This window comes from Bombus vancouverensis, chromosome 9 (assembly GCF_051014615.1).
Source record: "Bombus vancouverensis nearcticus chromosome 9, iyBomVanc1_principal, whole genome shotgun sequence".
NCBI classification, from domain to species: Eukaryota; Metazoa; Arthropoda; class Insecta; order Hymenoptera; family Apidae; genus Bombus; species Bombus vancouverensis.
The window spans coordinates 544,730-558,011 of NC_134919.1; the positions used below are offsets into that span (position 1 = coordinate 544,730).

At 32.7% G+C, this 13,282-nt stretch overlaps 1 protein-coding gene across 7 annotated transcripts; it reads right to left on the reverse strand.

Moving 5' to 3' along the window:
- Positions 1 to 123: 123 nt before the first annotated feature.
- Positions 124 to 11,860, reverse strand: LOC117159947 (uncharacterized). 7 transcript variants are annotated; one of them, XM_076621465.1, is made up of 10 exons: positions 4,440 to 4,654; positions 4,248 to 4,313; positions 3,757 to 3,889; positions 3,324 to 3,454; positions 3,124 to 3,233; positions 2,418 to 2,563; positions 1,901 to 2,099; positions 1,705 to 1,821; positions 756 to 902; positions 124 to 658 (listed from the first exon to the last, which is right to left on the reverse strand). In XM_076621465.1, the coding sequence occupies exons 2-9, from the start codon at positions 4,305 to 4,307 to the stop codon at positions 785 to 787; spliced, it is 1,014 nt and encodes a 337-aa protein (XP_076477580.1). In that variant the 5' UTR covers positions 4,308 to 4,313; positions 4,440 to 4,654; the 3' UTR covers positions 124 to 658; positions 756 to 784. The 7 variants fall into 7 exon arrangements, with proteins under 7 accessions (XP_076477580.1, XP_033196134.1, XP_033196135.1 ...); XM_033340243.2 differs by lacking the exon at positions 4,440 to 4,654 and adding an exon at positions 11,535 to 11,860 and having other exon boundaries at positions 124 to 902; XM_033340244.2 differs by lacking the exon at positions 4,440 to 4,654 and adding an exon at positions 11,807 to 11,846 and having other exon boundaries at positions 124 to 902.
- Between the last annotated feature and the right edge of the window lie 1,422 nt (positions 11,861 to 13,282).

Consider the following 13,282-nt stretch of genomic DNA (forward strand, 5'->3'; position numbering starts at 1 on the left):
GTGTTCTCTTGAATATTCCTAACATCTCCTCTTTTGCCTTTTTTATCGAGAACGATCAAGGGTAGTGACAAGTTTCCAAGCTTTTCATCTCCTCTTCGAAATAAAGATTAATCTTAAAAGTAGTCGTACAAGTCTTTTTAATCATACCTATAGGATATGTCGTATATTTGTAATATTCATACATAACGAGTGTAATTATTTAATACTAAATAAACGAATAATAATAAAAATACAAATGAAACTAACGATACTAATGATAATGATAACGCACAATATCGTAATGGAGCAAGTAATTTTTCTTTTTTACTCCTTATTCTAATAAATATTATACATATTTTCGATAATATTATATAACAGGACCAAACATTATGTAAATATTTATTCATCGCGTAAAACACAAATGGGAAAGATTATCAAGAGATTACTAGAATTATCAAGCATTAACACTAGATCGTTACAAAGTAAATGGAATAGCTCTCGTGGACGGTGTGGCAGTTTTTCGATAGATATCAGTCATATTTCTATACGTAATCAAATGTCAAATTCGATAAAATTACAACATAGATATCATTTCTGCGTCATCATTTACAATTGTTTAGTTAAGTTTCTCACTTGACAATAAACGTCAAATATGGACATAACGGTGTTCCAGTTATTTCTGCCAAAATTGATAAACATTATCGAATTACAATCATTTTGTTAATCGTTAATCGTCGAATATGAGCTAAAGATTCACGATACAATTCCATACGCACCAAATTGTCTGCGCGTAACTGAAATTTGCCTAATAACAGCGACAACGTTGAGAGGGGCAATTGGAAGGGTATACTAAACACTTATCCATGCAATAAACGCTTGCACCGTCTTTGCCAGCAATATCTCCAATCGCGTCACACAATTCCCTGTTAGAAATAAAGAATGCAATTTTTTATGGGTTTCTTAATAAAATTTCTCTTGTCGATAAACTAACTAATCTTTGTTAAATAAACCAAGGGAGTATCGACAGACGCACGAATCATCGCGGTATAAAATAAAATAAATTTCTTTGATACAAATGGAAAATGCAAATACCATATATATGTGCATAATAAAAATATGCACATTTATATATATGCTATTAACTGAATTGGTTTGACTTAATATTTTAAGCTGAATAGTATACTTGGTTAAAAACATTATTATAGGACAGTGTTTGCAACATATTCCAGGACGACACATACTACGTATGTGCGACATGTAAAAAAATTATTTGTCAGACTATTATTCTACACCATTGGATCGGTGAGGATCTACGGAAGAAGTAGCCGCGAAATTGATCTTTATCTTCAAATACCAAGTGAAATTTTTTTTACTGCGTCATATTCTACTCGCTTCACGAGGAGCAACCATTGTATTGTATGAGTATGCACGTCAGTACGCTGAATATGTAATAATCAGTATCCAAACTAATGTAGAATAACGCTATGACGATCTTGACAAACAATTTGCTTACAGCCTGTACATGAAAAGGAGATAAGTAAGGAGATGAAAAAGTTGCGAACATTTGTTGGGAAATCAAACACGATCGTCGCATAATTATTACAAAGTGGCCAGCAACGAGGTACTCCAGTTAAGATGAAATTCTTGGTTTAAGTATGCCGAACTATTATTTCACTAGAAAATGTGTAATTATTATATGTACGAGACTCGTTCGCGATAACTTACGGGCATTGGCAAATAGCTGCTGGGCAATTTGGCGGATAGCGAAGACAGTTGGTTTGACACCAGTCATTCATTCCTGGTATACGCCGATAAAGGTGAGTGGACATGCATACCTGAGATCTACAATTGAAAACGCCGGTTAATAAATTTTACATCTGTTAATTGCAGATCTCCTCGATTAAAAAAATACTATAATTACCTAACGACAAGCGGAAATATGTTATTCGGAGAACGATAGTCTTTGTAATAGAGCAAAAAGGGATTGTCCTGCTGTACAAAGAGCGGCGGTACTCCGGCTGTGCTAGTAACGATGCTCACATCAGCGCAATTTCGAAACGTCTCTGGTCTTCCACATCCGTTAGCTTCGGTTCCATTTTCGCAGGTGCCCCACATATTACCTAACATGTATGTATTATAGCATTCGTAATATTCATAGATTGCAAAATCAATTAATCGGTTGCTAACGAGTAAAAATCTACGTTCTCGACATTACTCAAATGCCGGAACACGATACTATTACAGTTTTAAAACAAATGAGATTTTTAAATATACTGACTTTTGCCATACATACATGTATATACACTATACATTAGATAGGTTCAAATAGTTTTTCCTCAAATTCGGAGGATAGTATATAATTGCACTAGAACTAATTATAAGTCGGTATAATGAAACTGACGTAAGCAAATATTTCTGTAAAATGTACAAATACAAACCAGTGTAATAGTTCCATTGTATCACACACTGCGTACAGGTAACATACGGTGGTAAAGTTACCTTATACCGAAATATAGCTTTTCTTTCAGTGTCTGGAGGTATCTCAAATCGGACGTCTCGGGTTCCGGATATATATAACGGATATCTTAAACAACAACATGTTTCGTATACAGTATCAGATTTTTGAAAGAAGGTGATCGTAATATGATTATAGATATTATGTCCTAATGTGAAATTTGTAAAGACTTTACTGTTACTTAGTAACAGTTACTATCGATGAAGATGTTGCCAATCTAATATAATGTAGTAGCATCTAGTACATTGATAAAACGCAACGATACCTAAAACATATCGGCAAGCAGATGAAATAAAATATGAAAATGTAGGAAAATGAGCATCGTAGGTTTTAAATATATTACAGTCTAATTGTAATTGCATGTTATAAGCTGTATAATTAATAATAAAGAATACAGTAAAAAATACAAGTGTAAAAATAATATAAAATTAATGTACGTATTTCGTATAACATGTATGCGTAAATGTTTTTCGAAAATTTGCTCAACCCCTATCATAGCTATGCACACAAGACGATTGTTATCGTTGTAGTATCCTGATTTTATTGATAATTATTAACTAATTCGTTTTCACATACCTATTCTACAAATTGGTACTGATAAATCAATATCGTCAAAAGATTTTGATTACCTATCAAAGCATTCTTGGTTTGCTACGTGCCTTGGATTGTTATTTGGACAAAGATACATTTCAAATCTTCCTAAATGGTTGGCCGTAAGCTCGATCTCGACGTCGATATCCTATAGATTTGAACGATATATTCGACTCCGTCATCGATCGATCTAGCTTCGTTATGATAGAAAATTCGAGGCATAGAGTGAAGGAATTACCTGACCAACCGTGTAATGTCTAACGATAGTGCCTTTTGCGTATTCGCCACCCGCTTCGTGTGGTCTCGGCTCTTTCAAGTGGTAAGCATCACCGCACACTCCACACTGGCCTTTATTTTCCACCCATTGCACTGCAAAGATAATAATTATAATCCGATTATTACCTAATAATGCCTGCCAATGAATTGTCACAAGGAATTCGTGGTCGCAACGATATTGAACCGACGCGAAAAGTCGATCTTTCTGAAAAGCGATCAACCGACTGGTTTTTACATCGAGCTCTTCAATTTCGTAAGCTCTTAAACGTAACGTTGTGTAATATGATATGAATTTCAATGTATTCGTTCATCGTGTACGTACAACAGGATTCTATACCGTTGATCTCTCTGAACTCGCTATATCAGAACAAGGTAATCATTATAATACGACGAACCTGCATAACCTCCACAAAAGAGTTCATTGTCATTGTAATTTACAGGATTCGGATATCCAAAACGCCACATACTATTCCGTGCAGGTGGGTCCATTAAACGTCCATGACCATTTACATGAATGCAACTCGGAACCTTTAAAGTCATTACTTTATATAACTATAAATATTTCTGTTTTATTACAGACAAAACGAGGAATATAAAACATTAAAATATTAAAAATATTGTACAATATCAAAATGAAACAAACTTATTTTTATGATATTAAATTGAATTGAATTTAGTTGGGAAATAAATATGAAACACATGCGCAATAAGATCGCATAATTTTCATATGCGTTATCATCGATTGAAATAAACGTATTAACTTTCCTATTAATCGATTAAACGAATTGGCAAGTATTACATGTATAGATACGTATACGTATGTGAACAAACGTGTACACACGTATATATGAACAATGTTTGAACAATATCTGAACAAGGAACTTACCTGAAGAAAGAAACAGGATAGTACAAAAAATATATTGCGATACCGATATCTGTTAATCATGTTCACCTAAAATAAGATTTACAGGTCATAAAATAAAAAATTATTTAGAACGTTATTTCATACAGGGTGATTCATACATTTCAATACCTCAGGGAATAAACCTCCATACAAAAATACATATATTCTACGTACTTTAATTTTCAAGTTATAGGCGATCAAAGGGAATGTTCCAAGTTTTCGCCTTCTTTTCTTTTTATGGTAAAAACATTTCTTAATAGCACTTTTGCAAATTGATGGATAGGATGAGATGGATCCATTGCATGACCATCACGATCTAAATCCGGATTAAATCTCCACAGCGCGACGGTCGGATTAATACTACCACTGACCCAACCCAGCTTGTGTGCGCTATGTGTACTATGTATGTGTAATGTGTACTATGTATGTGTAATGTGTACCATGTATGTGTAATGTGTACTATGTATGTGTAATATGTGTGCGCATACCTCAAAAACTAAGGCCGACCGCCGCGCAATGCTGCTGTTCCTACGTATAGGAGAAAATTATTCAAAATATTGAGCTTGACGACTTCATCCGTATTTTCGTGTGCAGATTTATCCCCTGAAGTATTTAGATGCATTTATGAATCATTCTGTTATTAATCCCCCCCCTCCCCCCTCCTCTCTCTTAGGCTCTCTTCCCGTTGAAAATGTACCATAATTACTAATTTAATTAGCCAAAGTTCTTAAAATGTACAGACTGTAGCAGATCGCATGGGCAAATGATTATTCTACATGCAGAGACAAGTCGAAAGTCTAGAACAAAATTTCTTTTTTCGAAATTTCGTTTTCGAAAAAATCAAATTTCTATTGCAATGATAACAACGATAATGTAACAATAATATGATATCGCGCTGGTAGATCGTAATACTCGTATTAATGAATCAAGCAAGATGTCCTTAGCGCTGTGTTCATCGAAACAGGGGACGTGACCGCGCAGAGATTTCAACTGTTGGGAAATTTCAAAGAAAGTCTATTTACATAGTCTATTACAAGGTCTATTTACATAGATAGTTTTAATTATACCGTAAAATTCCGTTTTGATTTACAATGGGATTATTTATGTTACCATTGGAAAAATAAATGTCGTAGTGATGATTGTGAATAAAGTTTAGACCTTGAATTTGGTAGTAGCAATAAAAAATCTTTCGTAAGAATATACAATCAGATTAGGTTACAATTGAAATGAAATGTTTATCGTATCGCGATATCGACATTTTTAAGTCAAAAAATATTTTATGAATTAAGGCGATTGATAGAAAAATGTGGTGCAGGTAGGTTTTTCTCATACACGAGATAAATATAAGGAAACATACACGAGACTTACTTTTAATTATCATGTTTAGACGAGCTTTTAACGAATTATGTCTTTATGAACATTTATATTTCATTGTGAATACGTATTCAGCAGCATATAAATTTTTCTGGTCTTTTCTTAAAACGAAGATTTTGTCATTTGCGCCATTTCTACTTTTTCTCACTCCCTTCATTTATTTCGTTAAAAATTGATTTTATTAATAATCGTGTTGTCGATAATTATTGCGAATATTTTTATTTCAATTATTTCGAGATATTTTATCAAGGTCAGCATTCTGAACAACTATACATATACAACTACCGCTCGGGTTTAGTTTCCAAAGTATTCGTAAAAATCTTAAATTTTTAAGTTATCGTTACATTTCATTCTGGAGTAGGCAACCACGTTTTTATATAACCTGATCCGAATATAATCTATTGACGAGAGAGACAACCATTTTTAATACTGTAAGAAAGGAGGATCAGTGAGTTATACACAGTATAGATTAGAGCGTTGGGACAGAGTGGTTTCCGGCAACGTTAGAATGAAATCATTTTTTATAAATCGGTTGATGTATAAAATGTCGCACATTATTCTAATCCTCGATCGCTGAAAAATGCAGCAAATATACCTACCGTCATTGGGAAGTTATTTGCAGAACAAAAATTTATAAAATAAATTTACATATATGTACTATTAAACGTAAATGGCTTTATAACTTAAAAACTAAACTCGAGTGGCGGTTACACGTATAGACAAAAGTTATTTAAAATGTTCCTACGATAATTTTAATTATCACTTTATCGTACACACTTATTCGCTTCTATAACGTCTATTTCATTATTTCTATGCAATATAAAGTTGTGTGCTTTTGTAAAAGAAAATTTAATCACATTCTGTCATTTCGTTGCAAGAAATAATACGGTACAGGTGAAAAATAGGTATTTCAAAGATTTAATGTCCACGGTATCAGAGTTGTGTCTACCATCGTGTACATATTGGATATAATGATCATTAAATTAAAATATCGAATGAAATTAACATAAATTTAGACTGACATTAAACCGATCGAACGTTAATATCTTTGCGAGTCGATATGTCGACGATTAACAGTCGAGTTTAAAATCTATATACACACGTATCTAAAATTCGATACCTTCTAGCGTACGGTAAATCAAACATCGTAAATGTTGAACAAGCATACTTTTGTTACTATTATAGGATGTAATTTAATCGTTTTATAAGGAAATATCGTAGTAATAACATCGTAATTTCAAACAGACAAGACGACAGATGAGATAATCTAAAAAGTGTTGCCAGCTTTGTCATAACGTACATGTTTATGCGCAATTAATATTCATCGATATTATATTATTGAACAAAACACGATAAAACGTAATGATAGAATAAATGTAAAATACTCAAAAACATTAGAGACCATGATTTTATTAAGATTTATAAGTAACGACAGGTTTAATATAAAATAATCAAACGTATCAATCTGAAGAAAATAATGATAAATGGCATAACTGATGATTAAAACTTTTTCTATCCACATATGATGAAATCGATGCCCTTACACGGAATTGTGCAAAGTACCTTTCAATTTCAATATTAATTTATCGTTACGTTTGTCTTTTATCAACGGAATTCGATGACTTGAGATAAATCGGTGTGGCACCTTTCTCCGAAACGACGAAGGTTAACCAGCCTTTTTTTTATTCGTTTTTAAGGAACTTATGTCTCTTATCGGACCCTGGGATATTTTTCATGTCGCTGAATGACAATTTAAGGTTACTGCCTTGTAAATTATTTTCCGCAAGTTATACAAAATCGCTGGCTATTTTCAACTCGATTGTACTTTTCTTCGTCCCTGGCGAAAGATAATCGAAGGGTTGGGAAATATTTCGATAAATACACAAAGAAAATACAAATTAGGAGGGGCATTACAAGTTTGCTAGTAATAATCAGTTAAAATTTTCTAACGTCTACATTACATACAATGTCTCAGCCGATGCGATATAACGTTTATTATCTTATAAAGAATTATGTGTGCAAACAGTAACGCGTCGTCGATGTGTTCAGCGAGTTTGATTATTACTGTTAATTAATAATATTACGATGGTATCCGATGAAATAGTTTGAAAGCTATGAAAAAATCCGAGTAATAGAATTACCCCATAACGTTCGACACTTAGGTACAGATGTCAATTTTCTTATTGCATAATTGCAATATGTATAATGCATATACTAATACATATAATAGTAACGATTGAAATAATTTTTGGTCATTTTGTTTGTGATTTTTTAAACGAAGTTACATCCCGTCGAATGTAAGCAACTATCTGAATAATAGAGTTTCGAACCGTTGAACTTGCGAAAAGTCTTCGTAAAAAGTAAAGCAATGAAAAAGATTGTATAGTCAATTAGTTTTCGAAGCAAACGATTCAGATCTCTGAATGATTACCAAGCGATCCGATCACGCGTCTGACAATCAAAATGCATCCTATCTCGTCGTATATTGAAAAATAATTTTAAAGATACTGTATCTCGTTATACGTATTATTATGGGCCTAACATCCTCTACTCGACCGTTTAAACCAAATCGATATCAGTAAATGGTATACATATCGTACGGTATAGTAAAAAATCATCACTGAAATATTTCACGATAAATGGATATATCGTTTAATGCCACTATTTAATTAGACACTATCGGGCATCGTTTAAGCTTGCTTTCGTTTCAACAAACAAAAACACACAAGAAAAGCTTAGTAATATGAATTGAAAGGAGAAATCACTCGTATAAACGATAATTTCTTCACCTTTCTTCTCGAACTTGAGAAACTTTTTAACGATAAAAAAATACGATTGGATCGGAGAGCAACTGAATGATTACAGCTAGTATGACGTAATTACAATCGTGTGCTTTGTAAAGTTTCAATTTTATTTTATTACCAAGTATACGTAATTACGATTCATTGTTAGATAATAGAGATATATAATAATTAAGTTTAAACATTTCGAGGAAGCAACTTGTCGAAGTTCGTTGTAAATTATGGTAAAAGTAAGGTTACGAAAAAGAAATATATACGCGTTAAAACAGGTTGATGACTGTTTCAACACCAAAGAAAAATAAAAGCCATGAAGCGAAACAAGAAAGCCATGACAACTAGAATCGATCCGGCTGAACATGTATAAATGTATGTATATACATGTATGCATATATACATATATACATACGTACTTATGTAGTTCTATCAGGCAATTTAAAAGGTACATTCAGAAAAAAGACAGGTTCAACGGTTTCTTCGTTTTTTCTTCACATGTATGCACACATACTGAAATTATCGAAACTTCGAATTCGGTAAGAAAAAAAACATACATATAAATAACAACTTGCGGTATTCGTTACGTCCAACGTTCGATCTGGAATTTGACTTTAATTTGACTTCTTCAAGGACGAATTTATTAAGGCTAAAAAAAGATTTATAATTAAATTTTATTTTTCAATTGTATTATATTCGTAAATATTATACAAGATAGGTAACATTATAAAATGGTTTGAAAGTCCTAATTGTAAGCAAAACCATGTATGCAGGTACTTACATATAGCTATTATATCGTATCTTTTGGTTTTGGAATGATGCCTGAATTAAAGAAATTAACGAATAACGTAGCTAAAATACATTTATTTCTTAATATTACAAAAAAAACTACCTTTTCAGAAATCAAAACATTTATAACTTTTATTTAAATATACAATGCAAAATTAAGTAGTAAATTTGAAAAACTGAAAATATCTCGTATAAAGTTTCAAATGACACACAGATAAGAATGTAAATATAGATAAACAAACTTAACTATTTTAATATATGAAAAGATGGACTAATCTAGTCTTTGGTCTTGTAACTAGAAGAAATATGATAATTGCGTTCAACGTTTCGTAAATAATCGCATATTTTTTAATAGCTACGAAACTTTGCCAAACTTGCCACATCTATAAGTTCTATCCACGATAAAGTAAATTATAAAAATTAAATATTTGTTATCTATGTACATCATCGTAATCAAGGATAATATTGGTATACTTTTACAGTATTTAAAATCTCGAATAGTACCCGGAAAAATAGTAGTTTTCCTTATCCCATCGTATGACTTATGAAGAACGAAAGCAATTTAAATTGTTATCGAAAATTTCAGCTTAAAATCTGGTAGACAAAAAAGAACATCTTTCCCTAGATCTCTTTAAGTATTACGATATTAATACGATATTAATACGATATCGATATTATGTATACACGTTTATTGCGACTTTCTCTCAAATCCGTGAAATAAAAAATAAGAAAGAGATATTTGATCAGTGTCACAAGATAAAGATAGATAATAAATCCGAGTTATGGAAATTGGAGGAAATGGAATAATAATCGAATCGTGGAAAGAACATTCGAAATCTTCACTCGTAACCTTAGTGTTTGCGAGTTTGCACGTTCGAAGGATAACAGAAAAGAAAAGGTTGGAGGATTGTTGAGAGAAACATTGACTTTTTGCATTAAAAATATTGCTGAATGTTGACGATGGTTAAAATTTGGATACACGTATGAATCATGCGATTTATCGCCGATATAATTTTGTATAGTTATGTGCTACGTTTCAGTTCGCTCAGATGTTTCATTAATAACGATAATTATGATACTTGTTTTACTACCATTACTACTTCCTACCCTGTACTACGCTGCCCCTCTTTTCTCTCATGCGCGAGACTGATTTTAACAATAATCACATAATAATGTAGTTCGTCAAATTCATTGTATGTATCAACATAACTACTTCTTCCAATTTTTGAAACAATAGTGGAGGGGTTCGTCAATGTTACAAATAACATAATACGGTTTCTTAACTGAATTTAAAAAGTCTCACCTAACAACATGATAAAACATTGTTATAATCGTTTGCAAAATCCTGCGTAAAGTATTGCGTAAAAAGGTCGTAAACAATGTCTTCTTTTTCTGGAAACTTTTGAATATTTATTGAACGCAACTCTCGTGGAACAGGTGTTTCAGGTGACAATAGACGGTGGATAAAAGATACCGAAAGATAAAGACGAACAATGAATTCCAGCTCATCCTTTGAGAATTTGAAATTACTCGATCAATGATTCTTTCGTAAAGGTATAAGGTAAGGTCGCCTTCGAATAACCGAGTTGTATGTCGTAGAAAAATTTATATCATATTCCAGATGTATAGAACTTTAAGCACCTATTAACATATTTTCACGTTTAAATATGAAATTTATGATTCTAGAAAGATAATTTTTGCTCGGATAAACCTCTGCCGTCATCTTTGCATTAAGTTAATTTTAACGTCAAAACGGTATCGAAATCGGGACAAAATAGCAAAAATGAGAGAAAGGAACGACGGTTCTCTTCAGTCAAGGTTTCAATCAAGGTTTCTGCCAAGGTCAGAAATAAAATAGAAATCCAAAACCAATGCTTTTTTAGTTAATGGAGAATTTTAGTTTGTTAATGGAAAGAAAAAATCTATTCGGTCGTGCAGTTCTTAAACAGGATAGACAACATTTTATTGGACGTTACCGAATGTTAAATGTTTCTGGTAAAAAATAATATTATTAGCAAGTGATACATAGATACTTATACGTACAGCCATCGGACATAATTATCAGATAATTTTGCAGAATAATAATATATTCGAAAAAAGTTTTCTTCGTCGATATTGAAATTTTCGTATTTCCCGCGTACGAGCCGTCATTTCCACCGAACAGGTTGTCCAGTGACATCGATGTTCGTCGACTCGAATGTTCGAATTTTATAGCGAGGAACCGTTTTGACATTTTCTTCCGGGTGAAATTACGCGTGTAGATCGTAAAATAAGCAACGTGCAATCGGTACCGCAAGAACGGGAGGATACTTACCGGTGGCCGCGTGATCGGAATTTTAATATCGATGGCCAAACTATAGGTGAAAACTGTCTAGGTCACTCGTTTACCAAATTAAGGGAGATGTTCTTTGGAGAAATTTCCTATTCGATGATCACTTTCGAATTTTCTCAACTATCCACTACGTTGAAACGTTGAAACATCGAAACGAGAGAAACGTAGACTATTTAATGATAAATGAAATGAAATCGACTCGTTCGGATTTTGTGTGCAAGGTGTGTTAATTTGAATAATTGAACGAAACGTACAGAGAGGCAGCACAGTGGTCGCGATGTAACGCAGCCGAACGAACAGACTCGAATGCGTTGGCGCGAACGAATAGTGCTCCTACGATACAGCGTGGGTTGCTATAGCCGAAAAACTTGACCACCACCACCAACAGTATAATATAAATTTGCTCTTGGGAGAAAAGGACTAACAGGCGTAGTTTTTAGCCACATAATATTAGAATAATGCGTGTAACAAAGTAACGCTCGAAAATCCATCGAATAACTTTCTTTCAACTTGAAGATCGTCGACTTTCGAATTCCCAATCAGAGTTTTGAAATTTGCAGAGTCTTTTTACATGTTAATATAAGATCAAAATATCGAACGAATTTAAAGTGCATTAAATTAAACACGCTAAAACTACCAAACTGACAAAATATCTTTTAAAGTTCTACTTGTAACTACCAAAAACAGGTAGATACTCTTTTGGAAAAATTAATACTGATTTTTATTGAGACGAGATCTACGTATGTGTAGATAGGCATGTACATGTGTATCGATTTATGTATTTTCATTAAATCACTTCCATCGTAACTATTTTAGCGCGATATATTTATTGTACCGAGTATCTACAAGTCGATAGTTGTAATACAGTTGTTTAACAAATTCAATTTTTATAAGAAGATATTCAAACTACTAGATAGGTAAAAATCTTACAAATTGCTTATATTTTATCAAATTTTTTCGTATATGTCGTGTATATAAACAATTAAGAGCAGGCTGATGGTTGAAAATTTACTTGTTACACTTTGCGAATTATGAGAAAAGTTTAAGAATGACAAATTTTAACCCCTTAACCTACGATTTACGTTCGAGAATTTTCGGCCAAAAACGTAAACAAGCTATTATATATTACATATTATATTTGGCCCGATCATCGTACTATTTACGTTTGGTCCGATCATCTACTACGGGCTATGCCCGTACTTGTAGGTTAAGGGGTTAACCTACCATTTTTTAAACTAATTAACGTCTTCGATAGTTACTAATTGATAGAGTTATCGCTCTAATACGAGTAATTAATAAAACGATTAGAATAAGTATGATATAAATTGTATAAGTCCCGATTGCTTCGTGAAAAGGAATTATCGTAGAATGCGCGTTCTAGTAAGTAAGTAGATAGTAATACGATAAAGTAAATATGTAATGGTAAAGAGGTCAGGAACGATGCAAATATTGGTACAAGATTTTTGAGTGTGACAGATGAAATTGGCTCTGCATCGAAATTAACCTCATCTCGTAACAAGCCAGTTTCGTAAGTAACACGCGGTGCATTAAGAAAAGCACAGAAATTTTACTTTCACTTTCGTTATTCGGTTAGTCGTTATTCGCAACAATTGACAGACCCATTTTTATTCGTGGCACGAAACGCAATGGCATTTTAAAATCAAGCAAACGCTAACTGCGCAGAGGGAAAGCCAACTTCTTGGATGTTTATGTAGCCATCTTTCTAGTTG

Excerpts from the sequence above, each read along its gene's own strand:
- LOC117159947 (XM_033340243.2), bottom strand. The coding sequence starts at position 4,307 with ATGATTAACAGATATCGGTATCGCAATATATTTTTTGTACTATCCTGT. Across the intron at positions 2,100-2,417 it reads ACAATGGAACTATTACACTG|GTAATATGTGGGGCACCTGC; the intron begins GTTTGTATTTGT and ends CATACATGTTAG. Across the intron at positions 903-1,704 it reads GCAGCTATTTGCCAATGCCC|GGAATTGTGTGACGCGATTG; the intron begins GTAAGTTATCGC and ends TATTTCTAACAG.